The sequence below is a fragment of the Malaclemys terrapin genome, chromosome 17, assembly GCF_027887155.1.
Source record: "Malaclemys terrapin pileata isolate rMalTer1 chromosome 17, rMalTer1.hap1, whole genome shotgun sequence".
Classification (NCBI taxonomy): domain Eukaryota; kingdom Metazoa; phylum Chordata; order Testudines; family Emydidae; genus Malaclemys; species Malaclemys terrapin.
This window is the reverse complement of record NC_071521.1, coordinates 11104058-11131023: the sequence shown is the minus strand read 5'-3', so window position 1 is coordinate 11131023 and position 26966 is coordinate 11104058. Positions and strand designations below refer to the sequence as shown.

The following is a 26966-nucleotide window of genomic DNA, read 5'->3' as shown; positions in this document are numbered from 1 at the left end:
TCTTTGGCTAACATTCCAAAGCCAGGCTATCCACAATTCATGTGCAAGGTATTTGTGCTTTCCTGCAGCTTGTTCCTAGTGTGAGTGAGAGTGCTGAAAATCACAGAACAGTAGCAAAAATATTTTTTCTTTCCAGAATAACTGGGAATCATGGGTTCTGGAAGATTCCAGCAGAGCAGAACTTCCTGTGACAGATAAGAATGATGACACCTTACCAGTAGGTGTTGCCATAGATTACACCAGTAACATGCCAATACCTATCAGTAAGTCTTATCTGCTTGTTTTGTTTACTGGGGAATATTATTAATAATAGCAACTCAGATAACTTTTGGGGAATGGCAGGGTGATAAGAATGGCCGTACTGAGTCAGACCAAAGGTCCATCTGAGCCCAGTATCCTGTCTTCTGACAGTGACCAATGCCAGATGCCCCAAAGGGAATGAAAAGAACGGGTAATCATCGAGTGATCTATCCCCTGTTGCCCATTCCCAACTTCTGGCAGACAGAGGCTAGCGACACCATCCCTGCCCATCCTGGCTAATAGCCATTGATGGACCTATGCTCCATGAACTTGTCTAGTTCTTTTTTGAACCCTGTTATAGTCTTGGCCTTCACAACATCCTCTGGCAAAGAGTTGCACAGATTTGACTGTGTGTTTGTGTGAAAAAAATACTTCCTTTTGTTTGTTTCAAATCTGCTGCCTATTAATTTCATTTGGTGACCCCCTAGTTCTTGTGTTATGGGGAGTAAATAACACTTCTTTGTTTACTTTTTTCACACCAGTCATGAATTTATAGACCTCTATCATATCCCCCCTTAGTCGTCTCTTTTCCAAGCTGAAAAGTCCCAGTCTTATTTCTCTCTCCTCATATGGCAGCCGTTCCATACCCCTAATAATTTTTGTTGCCCTTTTCTGAACCTTTTCCAATTCCAATACATCGTTTTTGAAATGGGGCGACCACATCTGCATGCAGTATTCAAGATGTGGGCGTACCATGGATTTATATAGAGGCAACATGATATTTTCCGTCTTATTGTCTATCCCTTCCTTAATGTTTCCCAACATTCTGTTTGCTCTTTTGACTGCCGCTGCACATTGAGTGGATGTTTTCAGAGAACTATCCACAATGACTCCAAGATCTTTCTTGAGTGGTAATAGCTAATTTAGGCCCCATCATTGTATATGTATAGTTGGGATTATGTTTTCCAATGTGTGTTACTTTGCATTAATCAGTGTCCTGAGAGGTTACATCTTGACCAGGGCTCTGGTACAGTTCAGCATCTAGTTGTCTAATTAGAGAAGCTCTTAGTAATCTGGGACTCAGCAGTAGTCAATATATGCTTTGTTTTCCATCACTTACTCAATCGATGGAATTGAGATGAGATATTTGGTTTGAAACTACCTGTAGCATTTCACTCGAGTACTTGCCTGTAAAAGTGCTTGGCATGCTCTTGTAGAAGAGTTGTTCCTGCAGGGCTATTTTCTTATATATACTATTTGCATTGATCTAAAGGAAAAGCAGGCTAAATCCATAACCAGGAAAATGCATGGTTCGTAAATGCCTAGGGATCAGCTCAGCATTAAAGTAAAAGGCCTGACCTGGCTTTGTCCCCTCCTATGCTCTACATACAGCCAGTTACGTTATTGCTGTAGCTTCTGCTCTGCCTGAAGGTGCCTCAGCTTCTGTCTCTGACAAGGTGCTTTGAAGATATAATGGCACTACTGTGCTGTACCTGGATGGATTTTGAAAACCCTCCCTCAAAACACAGAGTGAGACTGAAATGGAGGTGCCTTTGGGCAGAGCAGAAGGTAGGGACAAGCTGCATGTAGGGAGCACAGCAGGATGCCGGTTAACTGAGAAGAGCCGTAGCCTTTATTGTAGCAACAGGCTACAATACGCAATTTGTGTTTAATGCAGAATTGGATCTGAAGCGTTTTGTGTGTTAATCCAGACACTTTTACTGGATTAAGGAATCTCCTGGAGCAGCTTCTTTAGGTCCATGTCTCTTGTCTCAGGATTCAGCTGATCTCTTCAGAGAAGTCCATTGCTACATATTCCATACCCTCCCCACTTAACCCAATCAGCTCCTTTTTGGCTGCACTTAGTCTTGCTTTATCCACTCTCTGGCGCTTCCCAGGAGTCAAGGGACTCATCCCTAGGGGGGTGCGGGGTTCGGGACGAATCAGCCTGTATGTGCCCCCCATGGGGCGGGGAGCGTGCTGGGTCTCCCCTGAGGGAGAGGATGGGGCAGGGGTGGGCTGCTGGGGGCGATGGGGCTCCAGCTGCTCCACGGAACGTGGGCCAAGGAGGGTTACCTGGAGCAAGGCCCACCCACTGGTGGTAGGGGGTGGCTGTCCGCTGGGTGCCAATGCTGCCTCCTGGCCAGCCTGGGCTAGGACCCCACACTCCCCGGCCTCTGCATTTGAATAATGGTGGGGCTGGGGTGGGTGCACAGGGTGGGGGAGCTGCGTGCGCGGCACCCTCCTGCCAGCTCTGCCCTGGGCCCGGCAGGGGCCCAAGAGTCCAGGGAGGAGGCGGGGGCCGTGCGATCTGTGCGCAGGTGGCACGGGGGAGCCCAGCTGTCTGCGTGGCAGCCAGAAACTCTTGACCTGGGCCTGCCAAGCTCCCCTTTTTCCCCCCCCCAGCTATGCCAAATGGTATGAGCCACTGGGTGGGAGGCGAGGCCAGACACACCAGCTGCCTCCTGCTCGCTGGCTGCCGCTGCCTGTTCTGCTCATGGCAGACAGCTGCTGTCCTCACCCCATCTGACACTGTGATGTCGAAGCGTGAGGCCCCTTAAAGCGCGGGGCCCAGAGCGGTCGCCGTGATTTGCCCTACCCAACGGACGGCTCTGCCAGGCGTTCCCAGAGTTGAGAGGCACTTCACTACCAGCTTCCTATAGCATGAGGAAGCCTTGTCTCTGCCTGCTGGGGGTCAGCTCCCCAATTCCACCAGCTGCAGACAATACAAGCACTCCCCTCTAGGCATACAGGTTAGCGATGGGCATGCTTCAACCACCGAGCCCTCCAAGTGTCTCCTTGGAATGTCCAGCCCCGATTCACTGGATATTCACAAATTCGCTGCTGCCAAAGAAACCGCGCACTCCAGCTTAACAGTTTCACCTTGGATCGCTGCTCCGCTTAACACTTAGACGTGTTTCTACGGAAATCAAGTATAAGTTTATTTAACAATGAATAGAGATTCAAGAGATAGCAAGTAGAACTATTGGAAGCAAATGGTTACATATAAAATAAATCCTAGTACACATTCTAGAGCATAGACTTAATTAACAAGATATACTCTCATGTCTAATAAAGTATTGCTCACCAGTACTTTTACAGCCAGACTGGCAGTGACCCCTTTTTCATGAGACACAACAGGCTGTCAGTTTTCCTCCTCGGTGAAGGATCCTGTGTATTTCTTTGTATTCTCTGATATAACAGATCCTTTGATCTTAATCATAAATAGGACACCCCCCTGCTAATTATTTTTGTTTTCCTGTAGATTTTCTCTCTTGTAGATTTTGCAATCTTTCAACTGATAGCTGGCTCAGTATGCAAAAAGGCATTCATTGTGAGGCATGCAACACCCAATACTCATGGTCAGGCAGAGAGATAAGCATTTGTTACCTCCTGTCTGAAAGGAACATGTCCGAGGCATGTCACCTCCTGGTGAACCTGCCTTAACTCCTGTTAAGAACACAATTTTTAGTATAGATGCATAATTCCTTAAATATTATCCATTGATACATTTTGCAATGATTATGAAGACCAATGGTTTCTGGGTTTTTGGTTGAGATCTTATATGCTGCCCTTTTCAGGAACTACTATGCATATATCTGACCCAGGGGGGGTCCCTGTAAAAACCTGTGCAACCCCTGTGCCCTCTGCCAGTTAAAACCAAGGAATCCCCCTGGGCCACATACCCTCAACAGTTTTTTTTTTTTTTTTTTTGTATGAAACCCTAGTCTGTAGTGGACATGTTTCCATGGGGAAATGACCTTCCCCAGCAGGGTCTCAATGAGGTGTTAATAGGAGAAAGAATAGGGTCTTGGGAAGTCAGAGGAATGTGCAGCCATAAACCAGACAAAAACAATCATAGAGGTTTGTGTCCTAGATCTGAGTGTTTAATATAAATAGGGAGCATAAAAAAAAACCTGTTATAGGAAATTTTTAAAAGATCTGACAAGCAGTTTGGGGCCCAGATTTTAACCTTACTGAAAACATTTGAATCAGAGCAGACTCTAAAAAGAAATCTCTAGTTTCAAGAAGCCCAGATATTTCATGTCTGAGGCTTAGACCACTAAGCTGTCCTCTCCAGAGGGGTGTGTATTTAATGTTGGCATTATTTTTAAAATGTTGCATGGCATTTTAGTTGTACATTTTTACAAAAAGGAAATAAGACCTGTTTCTGGCTCAGGAGAACTTAGTCTTGGGCAAGACACAGGACAGATATGGGGATTACTGAGAAGTGAGAGGGGGTTTTATGCGTTGTGGGGAGGAGAGAATAGGCTCTTGGGGAGTGAAGACAAGAGGACTGTTTCAAACATATGGGGCTGCATAATAGAAGGCATGATGCAAGAATTACTGGGTAAACTTTATGCTGTGTGTTAAGCAGCAGGTCACACTAGATAATCATGATATATCGGTTTAGAAAACCGTGAAGTCAAGAATGAGAGAGAGACTAATGGAGGAGTGAAGTAGACGAATTGGGGCAATTGTAGGGGAAGATGAGAGCAGAGATATGCACAGCCTTATAGGCAAGAATAAGTAGCTTTGATGTGAGATAGTAAGAAAGTCAAATATGAGGGATTTGGGGTGATGGTGGCAATGAAGGCAGGTGACTTTGACAATGTCATTAGCATGCTGTGTGGTCTTTTGCAGGTGATGAGAAGACCCTCCCTCCAGCTCCAGTTCTAATATTGCTCTCTACGGATGGAGTGCTATGTCCATTTTATATGATCAATCAAAACCCAGGTGTCCGATCGCTCCTAGTGACCCCAGAGCAACTGTCAATAGAAGGGGAGAGAGCACCAAAATCAGCAGGTGGGTGCTCCCACGTGTGGGGAAGAGGCTTTTGCGCTTTAATTTGTGGCACTTTGAAGTACTTAGCTGTTAAGCTTGCTATCCAGGTAGTTAGAGGGTGACCACTAGGAGGCTTTTGTGGAATAAAACAAGCCTGTGCCCCAGCATATAGAGCGAAGGGAGCAGCTCATGATGGTTTCCATGCTCAAGGTTCCATTCCACCAGCTGTGTGAATGTACATAGAACTCACTAATCCTGGTGAAGGAACCCAAAGCATTTCTCAAACTGTACACTTATACCCAGTCACTTTTGGGGTACAGAGCTGCAACTATGTGGCAAACCAACTGCCATAACCTGTATCTTTCAAGAAGGCATCTTGGACACTCTCGTTGTGGTGTTATGTATCGCTTGTGTTGTAGTAGCACTTAGGACCTCCCAGTCATGGGTCCCATTGTGCTAGATGCTATACAAACACAGAACGAAAAGAGTGCCTGTCCTAAAGAACTTTTGTGTTCTTCCCATATGTTGTTTCTGCATGGGGCCATGACATGCGTTAGATGCTTTGTTTGTGATCATGAGGGCTTATTGAAACAGGTCTCGGATCAACTGCAACGATAGCATTGGAAAACTGGTGGGAAGTAAATAGTCTTAATAGGCATGTTGAGCATATTACAGTGTGTGTAAAATGTAGATTAGGGGGCTCCTTGTGCCAGCCTGGGCAGATTAATTCATTCTGTTTCGCTTCCCTGTATACATGGAGTGATGTTTCAGTGCAAAGCTACCCGTTTCTTCTTTAAATCTAAACATTTGCTTTTACCTCTTGGAACAGAACACCTTAGTTTGGCATTGTGCCTCTCGTTGCATCCACAGTAGACTTGTGCACTGGCAGGCTGCTTTATTTGGGATGCAACAAACTACATCAAAACTGATGAAGGAATGATGAAGCCTTTTCACTGGAAATTCCGGACTAAATTAATTCAGAATGGCTTGGGGAAATGATAGTATCGAGCAGTTCTTGGGCTTTGTCCATTCAATATCTCAGCGGTTTGACTTGGAGACTGAAACCCCCCCTTCCTCCCTGTCATTTCGTGGTGTTGTCAGTCTCAGTAGTGTGATTGACTTTTACTGTCCGCTTGCAATACTTCCTTCCTTTAATGATCGAATATTAACTTGGTCCAATTGTTTTTCTCCAGGAAGTGCTGCCACAACCCCGACCACACCTCCTGCTCCTTCAAAGTTTGAAACTTCACCAGTTGTCACTCCTGCCTCAGCTCCACCTCCATCTTCAGCCTCTAGTCTGCTTTCTGCTGGTGGTGGAGCAGCCACTTTTTCCTTTACATCTTCAGCTGTAAAGACGTCTGGCTCGATGTCTGGAGACCCCCCACCATATCCCTTTGCATCAGATGTCTCCAAGCAAGCTCTGGGTTCCAGTCTAACTGGAGCAGCTGCATTCTCTTTCTCTTCTGTTTCTTCCAAAGCTTCAATGGCTCCTTCCCCCGCTGCAGGTCCCATGGCAGCTACAGCCAACTCCTTCTCTTTTGGATCTACAAATTTTAAACCAACTACAGACAGCGCATCTGTGCCCCCACTGTCTACCACACCCGCCGGACTGAAACCATGTTTCACCCCTACAGCATCTACTGTCAAAGTAAACCTAAGCGAGAAGTAAGTGCAAGCTGATGGCTTATGTAAAGGGTGGGCAGTGATTAAACCAGTTTGGGAATGTGTAGCATGTGGTGATAGTTACTAAGATCAAACAGCTATTTCCAGTTTGTGATTTTTCTAAGGGGATCCTTTATGCTCCAGACGGAGTCCTGAGGATCACCTTCTCTACCCAAGGCTTTGTCATCAGTACGAGGTTGGAATAGTGAAGTTGTCATAGGTTGTATTCATAAAGCAGCAAAACTTGCACAGCACCAGCTTGCTATATACCTAGTGCTTTTATCTTTTTTCATAATCTTGTCTCTTGGCTTTTGTTAACTTAATACGGGTGGAAGGTACCAATTTAATACCATTGCCATTTGAAATCCTCTGTGTCCAGAGCAGGTACAGCATGGGTAGTAGCAGTGCAGGCTTCCTCCGCTGTTCACTAGTGTGCCTCACCCTGATCTAGGGATGAGAGTAATTGTTTTCAAGGTCCCTGTCATTCTTTTCTCTCTACTGAGCCTATCAGTGAGAGGTAAGTGGTTTTTTTATGCTGACATTTGTTCATTGAGAGCTGGACCTGAGTCCTCCCAAATCACTTCACACAAGCAATTGGAGGGTAACTGCTTCTGATCAGTATCCATATGAATTGGATTTGAGTCACCGGTGCAAAAAGTTATTGTGGCTCCAAAGCCCACTGTCCTCACAGATATTTAATTCGCTTAACTCACTCTGCTTTAAAGGGAAGAGACTAGACCACCAAGGGAAATGTTAATTGGAGCAGGGGGTTAATGAGATCAATTCTTTATATTTGTATAAGGAAATTTCTAATGGTTCTAAGAATTATTTTTAAATCAGAAAATCTACTTCCACTAAGATCTTGGGCTGTAGCTTTTAAAGCTTGTTTAAAGTGAATGTTAAAGACAAACAAGGTGATCAATTCCTGAATCAGCTGATTATTCATCTCAAGTGCTGGTCCTGGTTTTTAAGATAAATGGAAGTTCCTGTTCTCCTGTAGCATTTGCCTTTTTAAAGGAATACCTGACACACCTTACAGTGCCAGCACTAGGTTCATTTGATGTATAGCTCAGGTTTTAAGGCTGCTGGTTGTTAATTTTCCTCTGTGCCTGATGTAACGGGGGGTGGGATGATTCCTAGAATTGAACAATTCCCTGATCCAGAGCTGACTCCTACACAACTCTGGCAGTTCTGTGCGGAATAGTCTCCACACAGTTCTGCTCTGGTGGTTGAGGCAGCAGGAGCCAAGTATCAGATAACCTTCACCAGCAGCAGAAGACCGTTCTTCTTCATGACATTCTCTGCAGTTACCCATTAGAGCAGCCATGTCATGTGAGTCACAGAATCTTGTCAGACTAGATTGTCTGGATTGCATATGCCTCTTGAATCCAACATTCTGGAATGAGGTGTAAAAGCCCCCATCTGGTGACTGTCCCCGAGCCCACTTTGTCCTTTCACCAATTTCCCATTCTCTGAAAACACCACCTGCTCCTTCAGCTATGCAGTCTCATCCATATTCCCTGAACGGCTTCTTCCCATCTTCACTCCCAGCTAGAACAGTACTTGGTATCTGGATATTGAGTCCCAGTACTGATTCGCAAAGTTTAAAAACTGTTTCCTCTTTAGATGTTAATGCTTCGCTTTGGGTCTATGAGAGGAAGTTATGTCCAGTTCAGGGTGCTGAAATATTTGCCGTTTTGTCTTTCAGGTTCACTGCCATAGACACGTCTGCTTCTGCTGGCAGCAGCAGTCACAACAGCTCCACGATGTTTTCATTCTCCACTACCTCCAAACCTATTCCTGGAGGGCCCCTAAGCCAGTCCACACCCCTCTCTGCTTCACCTGCCACCCCAATGAAGGCATCCACCCCTGTGTCTGCAACAAGTATGACATGAGGCTAAGGCTAGATTCTTTCTTTTTTCTTTTTCTTTGCAAATTTCTATCTTACCAGGTATAAAGTGAGCATGAGAGGTTTTCTCCGTGTGGCTTTCAACTCGTGCAGATGGGCTATGGTTCCTGAAGTCTCCCAATCTTCAGACTGCAAACTATATAGTGCAATGGGCCTAGTACTGGGACTGGACGGGTTTCCCCTTTGCCCCTCATTCCTCACAGGGATAACTATTCATTGTCTCAAGTAACACATTTAGCTTCGTATCTTCACCTAGAAGCTGTTGCACGTTCAGTGGACTAATGCATCTCATTATATTGCCAAAATGTGTTTGCTCTGCTGCAGTGACTTAATGCATTACCTTCCATCTCAAATGGCCAGAGTTCAAACTGATCACAAATGAAATTAAACTAAATCTCATCCTGTTAACAAGTTAATGTTATTCCATTTCTCATATTATCATGTGACTAGCTGTCTCTGGCAGGAGTTGTCCAGGATTGAAATAGCAGGGGTGGTAAAGGTCAGACTTGAAAAGTACACCTTTACCCCGATATAACGATGTCCTCGGGAGCCAAAAAATCTTACCGCGTTATAGGTGAAACTGCATTATATCAAACTTGCTTTGATCCACTGGAGTGCGCAGCCCTGCCACCTTGGAGCGCTGCTTTACCGCATTATATCCGAATTCATGTTATATCGGGGTAGAGGTGTAGTAAGCTCTATCAGGATCCTAGCATTGGGCTAAAGGATGTCGCATGTTAGTACTGAATAGTAGTATTAGCAGAGCTCTTGCAGTTGGGAAGGAGGAATTCTTGAGGAGCACCTATCTGTTCTATAGCCAGTCTAGCCATTGGTCTCACTTTCATGAGAGTCAAAGTTCATCCAAACTACTCCACAAAGAAAAAGTGTGTGTGGAATTTGGGGAACATGCTTGCCAGCCTGGAACCTGTTCTCCAGTTCCAAGTTATCTGTCCTGTGTCTGAGGTCTGGGAGCAGGGGTAATGGATTTGGCTTGTAGAACCTTGCTGACTCGATGTAGATAGATGCGTCATTTTCCGGGGATGGACTTGCTGAAATGCGCTGTTAGGGTTTGTACCCTTCCGACTAGTGATCAGAATGTTCCCAACAGTGGGCATGTCCCATCTCCAATTAGCAACCTGTGTTTTAGATAACTATATGTGTTTGTCTATAGTTATTTCTCTCTTTAAATTCTAGTGGCGCGGCCTGCTCAGAATGTGCCTGCAGCATCTAATCTACTGAAGACAGCCAGAATCACCCCGCCTGCAACAAAATCCGTCTCCATTCAGGTTAGGAGAACTTGAGCAGATTATACAGGAGCTGAGAAATTTCACTGGCCTGTGATTTGCTTTAGTCTTGGACTGATTTAATGCTGTTAGGTCAAGGGACCAGTGAACTAAGATCTAAGTCACAAACTACCAAAATTAGAATGATATGCTATGTAATTTTGGGAAGCTGGAGCTCTGACATGGGTTGGAGTCTGATGTAATAAACAGAGCTAATGCTTTGTGCTGTGTGGAAATGTGGAATCACGTCTTTTTATCAGCAGTGAGATGTAATTCTTTGAAAATTCTGCGCTGCTTTGACTATTTAACAATCTTAGAAAATATAGTGAAAGGGGTAACTCCAAGTGGTGCATAAAGATTTAGCCATAATTTCCAACAGCTTTAATATGTTCAGTGTGGTTAAATCTCTGCAGCATTGTTTGAATGCTTAGATATCATTTTCAGTTTATTGTTTAGGTGAACATTTGTGTTTGTGAGAGTTGTTCCATAGGACAGTTTATGCATCTTAAATGACTTTATATACAAAGTCTCTATATTCTTTAGAATTTATATTCTAGCAGCAGATGTTAGTTGGTAATAAAGATTTTAATTTTGATAAGTTTACATTCTCAACACCTGGCTTTCTAGGGAAAGTCAGCATTGTCCAGCATTGGGTTAGAGAAACAGGACCATCAGTGGAAGGATTCGGACCCTGTCATAGCAGGAATCAAAGAGGAGGTGAGATTTTCAAGGATTTTTGTCTTCCAACTTCTAAGATGATCACTGTACAGGCATGTGGTCATCTGTCACTCTTTCATATTCCATTAGTGTCCTTCAGTACTTAGTTACCATGAGAGATCTTTCCATTATACTCTGAACCACTTCTTTAAACACTGTCGCCCCTGTTTGGCTGCTTAAACTGCTAGCATTAAAGTTATGTTGGGAATATAGGGCTCTCTTCCTTGGATTGGAAGGGAATGCAAGAGACTTGCCTTTGTCTGTAAATTATCGTGTACATATGGCTGTATAAATATATTAGCCAGCGCCAGAGCAGTGACATTTGTTCCAAAAGCTGTCATGTCACAGTGGTTGAACTTTCTTTACCATCTGGCTCTGTAGATTGCACATTTCCAAAAGGAAATGGAAGAGCTGAAAGCCAGAACTTCTAATGCCTGTTTCCAAGTTGGCTCTGCCGAGGAGATGAAGAAGCTGCGGACAGAGTCTCATGACCTTCAGACCTTTCTCTTGGAGATTAAAGAAACAACAGAGGTAAGTAGCACAGCAGAACTTCTCCCACATGTTTGCGCATTGGTTGAGACCTTCAAGGCTAGCATTTCGGGATAGGCATCTTTGCTTAACCTGTTAAGTGCTGAACAATATAGCTGAGATGTCTGGATGTGCTGCTTCAGTATGTGTGGGCATACCCAGTTGTTCCTGAAAGTAAACACTTTTTTGCTGAAACCCACGTACATACTGATGCAAACGGCACTGTTAAGGTCTTTTGTTGAAATCTGGCTCATCTGTTCACAGTCCCTTCATGGAGATATCAGCATTCTGAAGACAACCCTGCTGGAGGGCTTTGCTGGGGTGGAAGATGCTAGAGAACAAAACGAGAGAAATCATAACTTGGGATATTTGCATCTGCTGTATAAGAAACCATTGGACCCCAAAAGTGAAGCACAGCTTCAGGTATAAAGCCTGCTCACTAACTTTAAACTGGAGCTTTAAAATAAAATGCAACTACTGAGGCTTGAATGTAGGTTGCCCAGAAGCTTTGCCCTGCCACACTCACATTGCTTCAGCACAGTGTAACAACAGTATGATTTCATAGTGTCTTTCAAAGATCTCAAAGTACTTTGCAGACATTACACCCCTAAAACTGCTATTGGTAGGTATTGTCCCCATTTTAAATGGGGGGAACCAGAGACGTACAGAAGTGAAGTGACCTGCCCAAGATCAGAGTCATTGGCAGAGCTGCAAATACAGCTCCTGACTCCCAGTACCCTAGTCTAACCAATGAAGTTTACTTAAGTGAATTTTTTTTGGCCAGTGCCAGTTAATTTTTTTTAGCACTTCATAAAATGATCTTTTCAGAATTATTTTTATCTTTAGCAAATGCTTTGCAGAGCAATTTGATGATTTATAATGGCTTACAATATTGTGGTTAATTTCATGGATGGCAGAGCATAAAACTAAAGGGTGTTCTAAATGCCTGATTGCAATGGAAAATTTCCCAAAATACTCAAAAGGCTTTGAAAGAAACCAGGATAAAGTATATTCTCCCCTTCCCTTCCCCCTCCCCCCTCCCGGGCAATGTTGAAAGGTACTATGACAGATATGGCAATTTCCTGAAGTATCTTTGGGAGATTTTACTGTATTAAATTATTGTATCATTGTGGGCCAGGGATTATATGTTCTACCATGGGGAATGGTGACCACAGCTGTCCAGCAACTAAAAACTGTGTGTGTGTGTGTGTGTGTTGGGGGGGTGATTAGGCAAATTCATTCTGATTGTAGCACCTCTAGAGAGATACTACCACCTGGAGAGGCTAACATATACTGGTTTAAACTGGATTATCCAGAGGCTAACAGACAAAGAAAGGACTTTTGCATAAATAGCCTGAGGTTTAAATTGATTCAATGCCTGCTTTCTGGTCCAGCAAATGGACAGAACCTACTCTCCAAGGTGGGCCTCAATCCTTCCTGGGAAGGGCTGCAAGAATTTTTGCCTATGGAGGTCCCGTAAGACTGATAGGTGACCTCTGATAAGCTTTCTAGCATGCATATAGGAACTTCTATAGTTTTCAGTAATGCTTTCTCTGTAATGCTTTCATTGTAAGAATAATTATGCTTGCTTAGAAAGAGCTGTGTGTTAACTTATAACTGGGGGCAGTTACCCTGTTCATAGTCTTTGGAGAGAAAGCAAAGTGCAGATGTAGGCCTCTGTAGGCAGTCTGGCTTGCTGGGGTGTGCAGCCTGGAAAAACCCCAGTTGGGAGGGGGAGCAACGCATGTCTCCACACAAGAGAGGTGATGGCTTATTGCTGGAAACCTAAGAGTGGGTGCCCTTACTGGGCCATGGTGGGGGACCACAGGTACAGTTGCCCTAAACTATGACAAGTACATCAGGGAAAGTAAAGTAAGCGTGCCCTATAATTGTGACACTTATCTAGTTCTTGGTTCCCTATAGACAAAGCATGCTCATCTCAGGGAGTCTTACTAGGCAGTTGAGGGTCCCTTTTGTGTTATAGTAATTAAAAATGGTTTTGTGCTACTAAAAATTAATGGTATGACAGTTAACGTCACATCAGAGTGCACCACTTTGCATGCAATTTCAGATTTCTATTAAAGGGAAAATATCTACCTTCCTAATTCACAGTATTGCATGTTTGTATGTAGTCCTTATATAAAGAGACCCATTTTGATTTTGGTATAGTGTTCATTGCTGACATGGGGCCTGTTGGAATCCCATCCAGGACCAGGAAAAGAATATGTTCCATAAATATATTTATTCATATATTGCTGTAGTGAAAAGAATAGCCACTTTTTCCTTCAGATTTTACTAAAATTCCCCTGGGTGCTGTAGATTATTTTACGGTCCAGCTTGCCTCGTTTCTCCATTTTGTGACTTTAAAGGTATGACAACCTGTTTTTTAGGAGCTGACTGCACAGACCTTGAAAAACAAACATGGGGAAGGATGGCAGAAGGGGAGAGAAGCAGAAAAATTGAGACAGGAGTAGGGACATAGGATTTTCAGCTAAACTTTCTGAAAGAGAGTCTGCCTCCCATCTTCTTGATACTTTTTGTCTGTGAAACTTTGCTTAGCCAGTTCCATTCTCACATCTCCTGGATGCAGAATGTTAGCATCAGAATATCCACTTGACCAACTTCTTATGAGCTTTTAACAGGGTTTTAAAGGTCATGGGGTTTCTTTGACATTTGAACACATCAACTCACTCACCTGAAAGCTGTTGCTACATCAGTGCTCATAGTTATGGGACGGAGGAATTGTGCTTTTCAGTGTATAACCCTGGGTCAGCAGCAGCGCTGACTCAGTTTCATGTTGGCCTGGTCTGTCTTACTAGAGCCTTGTGCTAATCTTAAAACCAGTTACAATGGAATCCTGCCACAGGGATAGATTTTGGCATCCCACCTCATTTTGATATTTATATTTGAATGGGCACTCTTGAAATCAGTAAAACTAAACTTCCCATTGCATGCACCTCCACTGCCCAAAGGCAGCGTTCTACTAGGCATTTCCATGCTGTGGCATGTGAGAGAAGAATGAAGGCAGGGCGGAAGGGTAGTTTTACATTTGCGCACTGGACTGGGACTCAAGATGTCTGGGTTCTGTTGCCAGATATACTAATGAACTCTGTGGCCTTGGGCAAGTCACTTTAATCTCCCTATGCCTCAATGCTTTATCTGTAACGTGAAGATAGTACTTTCTGACCTGACATGGGTGTTGGGAGGAGAGGTTTTTAAGTGCTTGGGAAGTGCTCAGATCCTTGAGTGATTGGGGGGATGGGGGACACATGAGTACCTAGATAACAGAACTTGAAGTTTTTGATCACTTTTTACCTTTAGAAACCAGCAATGTAAACCAGGGGCAAGCACATCATCAGTAGGAAATGGCTCTAGAAAAGTGAGGTTTGATCTGTGTAATACTTGGCATTTGAAACACACTTCATCTTGAACACTTTGCACTGGTAGAGAGCAGGAAGCTGAGGTACTGAAATTGGCTTGCTCAAGGGCAGACATTAAGCTAGTGACAGATTTGATTAGTAAAACAGAGTTCCACTGTCTAGGGTTCTGCCATTCTGATTTAAATTTGCTAGATGTGAATATGTAAAAGTGTCCCACATGACTTTTATTTTGGTTCATTTACAGGGTCTTTAATTTACTTCATTGGGTTTGAGATTCCCGTAGAGAATTGAAAGATGACTTTTTTTTCTCCCCCACTCCCCTCCCACCCCCCCTTTGGTAGGAAATTAGACGCTTACACCAGTATGTGAAGTTTGCTGTTCAAGATGTGAATGATGTTCTGGATTTGGAGTGGGACCGGCATCTGGAACAGAAAAAAAACCAAAAGTGAGTGAGTGAAATTGGAATAGAAAATTAGTCTGTGTCTAAGGAGCACACTAATGAATTAGGAATAGGATATTAATAAATAGACAAAAGGCATTTTATGCTTACAACTCCAAAACTTTTTCAAAGAGTTTATGAACAACATTTGATTGAGCCATTTTTACCTGTATTTAAAAGTTCAGACTGCGGACTATTGAACTATGACTGACTTTGCTATATGCTTTCCAACAAATTCTGTACGTGCTGTAAATTCCACTTTCCGAAATGCCTGTAAAATAGGCTTTGTATGCACTAAACAAATCCAGGGGAGACTGGTAATGAAGCCCTTTTGTTGAACAAGTACCTACTTGTTAAATGAATAAATTTACAGTGTACAACAAGAAATATACAACTGACCTGTGCTGCCTTGGTATTTAAACCAAAATGTGGTTTGGGGGGGTGAAGTCCACTTAAGTCAGTAGCTGAAATAAACCAGTTTTCTGTGTATGTGTGCACATGCACCTGCAGCTAGGTGTCTAGTGGTCTTCTCATCTTTTCCTTTTTCTTTTTTCTGATGTTACCAGGCGCCTGATTGTTCCTGAGCGAGAGACTTTGTTTAACACACTTGCTAATAATCGTGAAATAATTAATCAGCAGAGGAAGAGGCTGAATCACTTGGTGGACAGCCTGCAGCAGCTCCGTTTATATAATCAGACTTCTCAATGGAGTATGCCTAGTGACACGTCTTCTCTTAGCAGTTCTCAAAGGTATGTATAATAATTGGAGGTTGCAGCAGGAAGGGTATTGAGTTACGTCTCTTCCCAATAGTAATGTTTGAAAGTGCATGTCCAAGACAGACTTAACAATCATGCTCTGTAGATACCATAACTGAGTGTAGGAGATATTGGAGGGGGAGGGGAGGGGGAGATCCTCAAAAATGGGTACTGGTTGTAAATGTGCAGATTTTGTTCATGAATAACACAAGTGCTCCTCAAATCGGCTTGAAAATTAATTCTGTTGTATTTTGTGGTAGCTTGTTTTAATATATCCGTGTGTCTCTGTGAAAGATGGGCTTTCACAGTAATGAAAACATTGTGAAAATGTAGCCTCAAAAATGATCTATCATTGTCATGTCTCGTGAAGATTACAGTAGAATTTTAATTCAGGACAAGAGGGAATTTATTGGCCATTTGATTTTTTTTTTTTTTTTTCCCCCATAAGTAACTTAAGGTCTTGGTGCATGCAGTTAAATGTTGCAACATCTAAAGAGGTTCTGGTGGCATTCAACAATGGCTGTTGTAAAACAGTGTCATTGAGGCATATGCAGATGGTCAATCCTGTGTCCTTTAGCCCTTGGTGAATTGGGCAGCAAATTATGGTGTTTCCATGTGAGCCTGTGGTTCCTTCTCATTCCCATACAGCTGTTTCTGTGGGGCAGTGATATGCAGTGTACCTGGTTTTTGTTTCAGTACTGTCTTGTTTCAGCTTTGACAGTGACCTTGAGAGCCTGCGCAGTGCCTTGGTGAAAACTACCTTGGAATCGTATGCCAAGCCCCTGCCGAAAGCACCTGGTAACTCATTGTTCTGTTTTTTTTTCCCCACCTGAACTTTCTAAAAATGACTTGTAATTGAATCTCCAACTGGTTTCTATAGACTAGTGATTTTTTTTTCCATTTTGCAGCTAAATTGTCCCCAGTTAAACAGGCACAGCTGAGGAATTTCCTAGCCAAGAGGAAGACTCCACCTGTGAGATCCACTGCTCCAGGTAAACCTTTGATACATTAGGAATCTGAAACATGCAAGTCTTCCCCCAGAACTTGTTAATATCCTGCCTTATCTGTAGAAGGAAACATTCCTACCTTAGCCCCTCGTATTCATCACTTCCCCAAATAATGGGCTTCTGTTGAACTAGTTCTAGCTAAAAGCTTCCTTTCCCTGCTCAGACTAGACTAATGAGCATTCCTTTTAGGGGCCAGTCCTCAAAGTTGGCCTTCTTATTTTCAGTAACAATAGTGCTGTTTGCTAAACTGTTAAGAAAAGGAACCTAAATACCAAATGGAGGCAAAGTTAGAGGGAATCCCTAATTCTTAACTGTTTTCTTCATACTAGTGTTGGTTATTTCTGTGTAATGCATCTATAAAGAAGGCTTTTATAAGCCCTTTCACAAAAACGCAGAGTAAAACTAGTTGTGAACCATGATCACGCAAAATACTAAATATTTAGACGTTATTTAAGCTTGACTAAATTCTAAATATCTCTTTATGGCAGAGTGGGTGAGTTATTTCTAGCACCTAGGAGCTACAATCATGGACCAGGACCCCTTTGTGCTAGGTGCTGTACAAATACAAACCAAAAAGGTGATCCTTGCTCCAAAGAGCTTACAATCTAAGGCATGGGAAGGGCATCATTAAGCTTTGTACTGTACACGTATATGTGCAACCCCCCCCTACACACACACACGCTCTACGGCTTTTGTTCATAAGAGAGATTTTTAAGATGGGTGTCTAATCTCTTAATTGCAATGAGCCTTCCAGTCTGAAATCCAGGTTCAGAATTGTTTTAAAATAAGACTTTAAAACCAAATGCCTCTTTTCTTGATGTTCTCTAATTTAATCAAAGTATGTGGCACTCATTTCAGCATCAACCACCAGTAGCTTTTGTTCTGAAGTAGTTATTATTCAGTGTAAGTCTTGCATATTAAATCACAAAGAACCATTTCTTTACAATAACAGCAGAGAACAATTTGTCATTAAAATCTTGAGGTGGAGGCAGTCAAAGGGTTGCAGGAAGCAGCAGTCTGATAGCAAGTTCCTGCCTCTTTCCCTTCCCTGACACTAGACCTACAGTACTAAGAACCATAAATATTGTACTTCATTGTTAAAGTCTCAGATTTGTCAAGGAGATAACAATGTAGCTTGAGACTGATACAGACATGGCTCGTGAATAACTGTTTTACAATAGTTTCTACATGAGACTTGAAGGAATGATGTGAGGTTGAAACTTATAAACATGTGATTAACAAGAAACCTTTAAACTAGATTTATCTTAAGGATGGTTCTCAGTATCTTCAAGTGTGGAGACACTTGCAGACTCCATGTTATGATAATCTGCTGCTCTTTATGCCATTCTTGAAAGTATTGCCTTAGCACCACACAACTTCCAGAAATGGTGCAACAATACAGCTTATCATACACACCGACATCGCAGGTTACTACTGTTGGCCTTGCCAGTATTTCCGTGCTGGTCTTTGCTCCTGCAACCATCCTGCCGCCATCTTCCTACCAGCACTGTGTTTCTGCAGCCTAAATGCTGTCTCGCTGCACACATGGCTGGGGAATTTCAAAGTGTCATTTGAGATTGAAAACTGAATCTCAGGATCACAAACAGCTCCTGCACTTTAACCCTTTGAAAACTAGGGTTTTCTCTTGCTTTATCATGACCGCTTTGAGAGTTCCAAAGAACTCTTGGCCCACTCGTTACCCCACCAGGTGGCATGTCACTTGGTGAACACCGAACGCTGAATGCCACTGTGAAGAAAAGGGTTTTTTTCACTAAATGTAACAAATATGGAGATTGAGACGAATCCTAATTTGCATATTAACCAGTCAGTTTCAAGTGTGACCTTCAGATCCCTCAGGGCAATAGGGGCAGACACTAAAAATAAGGGTTTCCATCTGTTATAACCACAATGGGTGGCTTTTCAGATGGATGGCTCCTATAAGTCAGAACAATGGTTCTTATGGCACTGGGAAGCCTTGGAATGTCACCTGCTCCAATATAGTTTTTGAATCAGTCTCAGTATCACAATATTTGGGGGTCGTTGGCACCCAGGCTCCTAAGAGACGAACCCCAACGGCCCTGTGTGCCTTGGGCGGTTCATAATAGACCATGCGAGTTAACAGCATTTATGGGGGCACTGATGTCATTGTAAGAAGAGTGTCTTCAGGCTCTCTTCCTTATTTTAGACACTTTTGACCCCCTTTCAGTTTTGTTCCTATAGCCAAAGAAGGTTCATTGACAATGTCCGCACTGGTAACTTTCAAACATGTAATATTTCTCGTCTGCTTCTTCCGTAAGTAACGTCTCTCCCAATCCATTATAAGAGTATAACAAAGCAGCCCTTATTTTTAATTTGAAAGGATCAGGTGATTGCAGGTTACCTTAATGTAACGCCAGGCCACACGGCATGTGGTGCCAGAGTTGAGAAGTCAGCTTCTGCACCATGAACTTAAAATGAGACAATTAAAAAGTTTTATAGACATGGTGTTTCTAAAGCCATTGAGATTAAATAGCACCCTCATTGGCTTTGGATGACAAAATAATGTGGCTCTTCTCCCATTGCAGCCAGTCTCTCCCGATCAGCCTTCTTGTCTCTGAGGTATTATGAAGATTTGGATGAAGTCAGCTCAACATCCTCCATTTCCCAGTCACTGGAGAATGACGATTCACAGGTCGTAGAGCAGGAAGAGGAAGCTGCTCCAGTCCAAGTCCCCCGGCATGCTCCTGTAGTCCGTACTCCCTCTATTCAGCCTGGTCTAATGGCACAGTCTCCACCATTTGGTAAACCTCATCTCACAATGGGCACTTTAAGTGAGTAGAGTTTGGAACTGCATTCCCCTTCTTGTTTATGACTTTGTTGATGTTTTTAATCTCTACAGTGCTTGTCATAACTTCAAATCTAGGTGAAATGATTTTGTGGTGTCTGTCTTCATGTTGCCAAATCTCCAAGAGCAATTAACAGTACAGAATTATAGCCCCCTTGAACTCAGGCCACTGGTGTTGAAGTAATATTGGAAACTTTATTGTGCTTTTCCTATAGCCTGGGCCTTTTACATCAAGACTGAGAAATTCAACTAAGATTATCTATTGGCTAGAGGACAGGAGGAAAAGTCAAGACTCCTGCCTTTGCCACTAATGTGTGACTTTGGGCAAGTTACTTGACCTCCTTGTGCCTCAGGTTCCCCAACAGTAAAAATGGATGAACCTTTCTGAGCCATAAGTATAAAATCTTACAAGGGAGACATGCATATTGAGGGCCTCAGTTTGTAGCTTTGTGTGTCTGACTTCTGCTTTCAACTGGTGTAGCCAGGTTTAATACTTCGCATCCCAGCGTCTGCCAGTAAGGTGACTGCTTGTGTGTGTTTGGTTTCTCTCCACACCCAGAAGAGTTGTGCTCACTTCTGTAGGGATCCTCTAAGCAAGATGTCAGTAGACATGACTATAAGGACAGACTGAGAAAAATATGTCCATGCTTTTATGTGACTGCCTACATCTGGTAGCTGATTAAGAAGGAGTATTTTCAGCAGATGACATTCTAATTGTTAAGGTTTATTAAGGAATTAATGTATGAACTGGGTTATGTTTTTCCAAAGGGAGTAAGATTAAGGGTTGGCAATTTGACACACCCTTCATGCTGAAAAGATAGCTGATTAGGGCTCCACTGCATGCAGTTCATTAGAAGTTATGGGAAAGTGAACATTGCCAGATTTGATGAATTGCTAGTTGCTTGACTGTTGTAAATTAGTCTTGTCTGACTCCATGAGGATTCAGAGGGAACAGGTATATAGTGTATAGTTTGTAAAGAGTCAGTACATTCTAGTGGGGCTTTTCAGTCTCCCTTGTTCATGGGAGTTCAACGAACTGTGTCTTTTGTTTTAGTGCCTACGTCTTCAAGCAGAATCGTTCCACACGGGGCAGATAGCACAATGCTTGCAACAAAGACTGTGAAACATGGGGCCCCTGCTCCCACTGTCACCGTCCCAGCACCACAAGCAGCTGCTGCAGCAGCATTGAGAAGACAGATGGCTAGCCAGACTCCAGGTAAAACTAAAGTTAACTGACTAAAGTCTGGGCATTTCTACGTGTGTGTGTGTGTGTGTGTGTGTGTGTGTGTGCGCGCGCGCGTGTGGTGGTTTTATTTATTTATTTTATTTATGTAGTGAGTGAATTTAATAGATTTTTTTTTTTTAATGCCTTTGAGGGTAAGAAATCATTGACTTTGGCATAAGCCAAATCTGATATGTACAGGATCTGTATATTCCCCACACAATGCTGCCAGTGGTCTCTTCTCTCTTATTTGAACTATCAGAAAAAAATGCCTGAAGAATCAACATCCAGGGCTACTTAATATTCATTTTAATCTATGCAGAAACACAGGAGTTGATGACTATATATCTTCAAAAACTAACATTACGATCATCTGATATACATAAGCCCCAAGGAATTCCTGATGGTTGACTATTGCACAACTAAAATAATAACCAATATATATGTAAAAATCCTCCATGATTAATGAAAGGTAAAAGGAAAAGATGTGTTGCCCATCCTAATAGTTCTTCACTGTGTTAGTTACATTAAAAGATGTATATTTTAAAGCAGTTTAATATTAATGTTAAAGGAACACTGTCAGGTAGGTTAGTCCTTAAATCTGGCTATGGGGTTTTAGAAGACGTTAATAGAAAAATCTCCATATATTAGGTTTTTTTTTTTTGTTTTTTGTTTTTTAGTTTGCTTGGATTTAGACATCCCTTGTAGCACCCAATCATTGCAGGAAATAATAAAATTCAGCTACGTACAAAAAGGAAACTGACTAGTCTTTCTTGTCCAACGTGAATGGAACTGCAAAAAGTAGATGAACAGCATGAATACTGGAAAAGTAAATTAGGCATTTAAAATTCTTTGTTTTATTAATCCCAGAAGTTAATAAGGGAAAGGGCGAAAGGGCAAGGTGAGAGAGATTTGTGTTAAGTATGACTTACTCTCTATAAATCTCTCAATGCGAAATACAGTAATTCCAAATATTACAGAATCCGGTAAACTACTTTATATTACTCTAATTTAGATTATAATACAATCTAATCTAACTAATTTACTACAAGTAATTCTACAGAGCAATTACAGTATAAATTATAGTAAAGTTTATATGACATTGCCGCACAAACTGACACATAAAATTACTTTTAATACCTAGGACTAATATTTGAATATATGCACTTAAGTTTTGCACATACACAAATAGAGCATGCATTTATGTGGCCAAAATAGCAATCATGCACACTCAATAGGTATTTCTATATGTGCCATTCTTTTACAGTATAATTGTGGCACCTTAATAGAGACTTTTATTCTCCACGGAAATATTTTTTGGAGGGGATGGGAGAAAGGAAAGGGATATGATCATAATCGCAGTTCTAAGGATAAAATAGCCAGAATTCTGAATTGCAATCAGGAGGTCTGTCAAGTATTGATACCAGTTATCACACCAGTTATTAATGTCCTCCCATGCATAGTTGTCAAAAACTCTATATACATCCTAGATGTGCTATCATAAGTCACAAATTTTCTAATCTGCAATAAATTACTCTCATCAAATTTGAGCCAAATCCATGGTTTCTGCTGATTTGAATAGACCAGGAGTTCCCTTGTAGCTAGTGTACTGCAGATTCCTTCCCCTGTCCTCCTAGGTGTACGTAGGTGGTGGTCTAGTTAAGAAGCTACTCCTCTGGATACTTGTACGAACCATGTGCAGTGGAATATTTCAGCTAATTGGTGGGATTCATCTCTGTTCACTCTTAAAGCAGTCAGCACCTCCTTGACTGAATCAACTCTAAAGAACGTCCCTCAGGTGGTGAACGTGCGAGAACTGAAGAACAATGCCTCAGCCCCTGCGGTTTCTGCGGTAATAGGGTGCGTGAATGATTTTCCTTTCTCTACATTTTAATGTTCCTTTAATTAGCCCTTGCAATAAGGTTCATCTGCCAGTAGGGGGCAGTATTACTGCTTCATATAATGGGAACCAGTGGAAGTGTTTTGGGGCGTAATGCAGGAATGAACAGCTGCTCCTTGCTGTTTTGTTAGCACGCAAGTCTGTGGAGAGGTGCTGGGGGGAGGTGGCAGGTACTGTCCTCCCTGAGTCTTTCAAGGACATGCTACATGATTTGCCTAAACAAGAAATTTCCAGTTTCTGATTGAGTCCTGGTAATCTAGGCTAGTGGATCAATATTGAATTCATTATTAGTTTGTATGTAAATATAAAATATGTTGGTACATCCCCTTTCTGTTATAGTTCTAGATCCTATGGTTTCATTGCTAATGCAAACTCTGAATCCTATTACCTCAGTGGCAAGCTTGAAACTTTGCTATATGGTCCCCACTTCCCAGTTACTCGTATTTTTTGCATGTATCCTCTACTTTTGAGTGTGTGGGGGGGGAAACACACGCATCTGCAACTGACTGGGTCTCTGTGTGTTTGAGCTGTCGGGCTGCTCTCCTGTTTATTCCTTCTACCATAGAAAACATCTGCTCTGTAGTTTACTTCTCTAATCTCATGCCCCTGGGTTCCTGCCCTGAAGGATTAAGTTTATACTCCAGCTTCTCTAGTAACTTGCATCATTGGAATTTCTTCACAGTAGAAAACCCTTGATATATCAAGGATTAAATATTAATTAGGGACAGAGCTCCCCAGAAATATATCCAGATGCTAGGCTGTCTTGCTCAACAGAAACCCACGAATATGTGCTAACTGTTTAATTTACAATTTATCAAGCAGTTCTGACTTCCCTATGAGTTTAACTGAAACTGTTGGCCTTCCGATACTCCACATCCCACAGCCAGCTGCCAGCTCAGGTCATTCCAGGGATTTCTCTCTTCTCACCAAGCAGTGTCACCAGTCACAAAACTAATTCTTTTCTCTGTATTAGTAATGACCTTGAAATATCAAGAGAGATGAATGATTTTTTTTTTTTCTTTTTTAAAGTGAGGGAGGAGAGATTTCCACTGAAAAGTATTAGAGGAGTTAAGGATTATGCTGTATTCCTGCTATGATTAAAAAAAAAAATGGTATTACAAAAGGAGATAAATTCACCATATGCTTCCAGTGTAAATTGTCTGGAATTGCAAATGCTTTATCCTGGACGATGGTGTGCATTGGACATGCGCCTCTTGGAACTATTTGTTTGCCACTTCTGGATTTCATGTATTTTCTATTCCTCTCTTTGATGGAGAAGGGAAAGCAGAATTCCTTTGAAATAGTTTATCAGAATGCCTTGGAAAAGGAGTTTTGTAATGGTGAGCACCAGCTGTTGCTCACCTCCTGGGAGTCCATCTTGGAGGGTCTACACTTGGAGAAGGTTCAGAAGTTCTTTAGTATTTCATTTTTCCCTAAAAGCAACTGCCTTCCTCTAAGGCAGTATTTTCTTGAAGAGCTGTACACTACCAAATAACAGTGCCCAGAACTCCTGCCAAAAGCCAAATTGGGATGAGCCTGTGGAAGTGATCTTGACAGGATTTAAGTTGGTTGCATGTAAATTGATTTAACTATTACTCCTGGGGAATTCTGTGCCAAAAAATTAAATTTTGTGCACAATATTTTAAAATTCTGCATATTTTATGTCAAAACAACACAATATAATCACACCAGTTTCAATTATTATTTTGGGTAATTTATTTTAAAATACCTGTCAGCAAATATGTCTGTAACAATACAGACGACAAAAAAGATTTGGGAAATGTTTTTTGACAAATAGATTCCTTGCTAGGCATATTAATACAGAACTCTGAGTAATAATTCATTTAAACTACAATACAGAGCCATATTTCCTGCACCCCTCAGATGCAGTGCAAAGGCTTGGGGAGTCAGGGGAAAGGGAAGTAATTGCTGGAAAGGAGCCTGAGTGTGAACTTGGAGGGTTGTTGGGTCTGGGTGGGAAAAGTATGGAACAGTTTTTGGGGGTGGGGGGTAGGGAGGGATTGTTAGGGACCTTCCCCCATGCAGACACTGGCTGACTCCTAGCCTCTCCCATTCAGTCAGACACATCTGCCCCTGTGTTCTTGCACCCCCTGTCCATGTATCCCTCCACCCCCACTCAGACACCCACTCCCTGATCCCCATGTGTCCCTGCACCCCCTCCTCTGTCCCTGTGTGTCTCTGTGCCCCCCCTCAGCCATCCCCCTTCCCCATGTAGCCCTGCACCCCTTCAGCCATCCCATCTCCTCATCCCTATGTGTCCCTGCACCCCTTCTCCCCTGACCTTATGTCTCTCTGTGTCCACACTCAGCCATCCCCCTTCCCCGATGTGGCCCTGCACCTCCCTCTCACCGTGGCCTTGTGCCTCCACTTCCATTCAGCCCCTGCCTCAGTCTGGCCTCCCCCACTAGCCCTTATGAACCCCAGTCTGACCCTCCAGAAGCTCCACGCTGTCTGTCTCCCCATATCCCCTTTCTCCTGACCTGGCCTGACAGGCGCTGTGAAGAAAGCACTACAGGCTCTTTCTCTTCCCTAGCTGGCTGGGAGTGACTGCTGTGTTCTAGCACCACAGTGCCCTCTGGTGGGCAAAAGGCAGAATTGCAACAACTTTTCAGCCAAAGTTATTTTCTGCTTAGGCTGGCCAGGAGTGGCTGCTCTGTTCTAGCACCATAATGCCCTCTTGTGTGGAAAAGGCAGAACTGCAGCAACTTTCCAGCAGAAGCTATTTTCTGCAACAACAACAAAATTAAAAATGTGTGGCATATTAATTATGCACGTGCGCAGTGGCGTAGAATTCCCCCAGGAGTAAAACTGTATCTCTTGCCTCAATGATCATCTCACTCACCGTTATGCAGCCTTGTTAGGAGTGCTATATTCAAAATGAACAATTGATGCACATCTTGGATGAGTGTTAACTTGACCTCTATGATATAACTATTCTAGCTTTAAATAGTTTTTGACTTACAGTATCGATCTGTATCTATAATTCATGGGGTGCCATATACCTTTATATTACAATAAGGCTGTAAAAGCCTTTGAATAACAGACCTCCTAAAAATGTACCATCTAAAAAGTCTATCAAATAGAACCCATGCTAGCCGGTCACATTGCTGGATGGATGCTCCTTATTTAGTGATCAAAGTTGTCATGCTTTTGCTACTTAGGCCTCCTGTTTCTCTCTTGCCACAGCAGCACCTTCTCTGGGTTGTTGAGCTGCAATGATTTCTAATCATTATCAGGGGTTTTGTGGCCTGTAGTTAAACAAGCCGGTGGCCTCAGTCCACTTCTTAGTGTATGGTTGATCTCCTCGCCCAAAAAAAAAGGGTATCTCCACACTTGGAACCAAACTGGCCTTTGTTAATGGTTTCATCAGAAGAGCGAAGGATTAAAGGAGTTTGAAGACCAAATTTTCCTCTCAATCAGAGACGTGACCCCTTCAGAACATTGTGGGACAATGTGGGGAAGCTTGCTCCACTTCTACCTGTATTTTACCTGCTCTATGCTTTGCCTTCAATCTGGCACCTTTTTAATAAACATCCTATTTATCTATGGCACCGACATTCATCAGATCAAGCGAGCGTAGCTACACTGAGTGAGTAGAAATCATATCCTTCTAATAAAATATCAATGGCTCACTATCATTTCCCCTTTGGGAAGAACTTTTTTGATAAATGTTAAGGTCATGAGTTGCACAAAATCATTTACATGCAGATGATACACTTATACCTTTTGCTGATTTTAAAAGTAATTTAAATTCTTACTGCAAAGAGTAAATCACTGAAATGTCTTCAGTGATCTCTGGATGTAATTTGACAAAGGAACAGAGAAATGTACAAATTGAGATGATCTCTGTACATAAATCTATGATTGAAATTGGTTTGGAAAACCTTCATGAATACAGAAGGTAATGGCTGACAAATCTGATCTGGCTTTTACTTTGGCGCATGATGACAGCGTTCTGCTCCTGTATGCTGACATTCTGTACTGCTCCAGCAGGAGGAGAAAGGAAGGCTGAATCAGAGAGTCTTTTTAGTCTCTTAATTTCTATATATATTATACCAAAGAACATCCAGCACCACACACTGAGGCTGCATCTTTATTACTAGGTTCTAGTCTGTCACCACAAAACTTCAAGACATAGTTTTGAGCAATTCATGCACAAGATGTTTGCCTTATACTTGATGTGTGCTATGTAACCAGAGTGCCTTCAGTGAGTCAGCATTATCTAGTGGCTGACTTTCGTTTGGCGCTCTGTCACTGAGAGACCTTGAGCAAGTTACTAACCTCCCTGCCTCAG

General features: G+C 42.5%; 1 protein-coding gene across 3 annotated transcripts in view; it reads left to right on the top strand.

Annotated features, from left to right (window-relative positions):
* The window catches only part of NUP214 (nucleoporin 214), a 78717-nt gene that overhangs the window by 11340 nt on the left and 40411 nt on the right, over positions 1 to 26966 (top strand). For 2 of the 3 annotated variants that reach the window (XM_054007457.1, XM_054007455.1), the window contains exons 10-24: positions 137 to 263; positions 4885 to 5046; positions 6219 to 6690; positions 8396 to 8571; positions 9791 to 9882; positions 10507 to 10596; positions 10978 to 11127; positions 11389 to 11547; positions 14846 to 14949; positions 15510 to 15692; positions 16411 to 16496; positions 16607 to 16690; positions 19270 to 19515; positions 20584 to 20745; positions 22503 to 22611. In XM_054007457.1, the coding sequence (XP_053863432.1) occupies positions 137 to 263; positions 4885 to 5046; positions 6219 to 6690; positions 8396 to 8571; positions 9791 to 9882; positions 10507 to 10596; positions 10978 to 11127; positions 11389 to 11547; positions 14846 to 14949; positions 15510 to 15692; positions 16411 to 16496; positions 16607 to 16690; positions 19270 to 19515; positions 20584 to 20745; positions 22503 to 22611 (2402 nt within the window). The remainder of the gene's footprint in view (positions 1 to 136; positions 264 to 4884; positions 5047 to 6218; positions 6691 to 8395; positions 8572 to 9790; positions 9883 to 10506; positions 10597 to 10977; positions 11128 to 11388; positions 11548 to 14845; positions 14950 to 15509; positions 15693 to 16410; positions 16497 to 16606; positions 16691 to 19269; positions 19516 to 20583; positions 20746 to 22502; positions 22612 to 26966) is intronic. The other variant, XM_054007456.1, reaches the window with a different exon arrangement.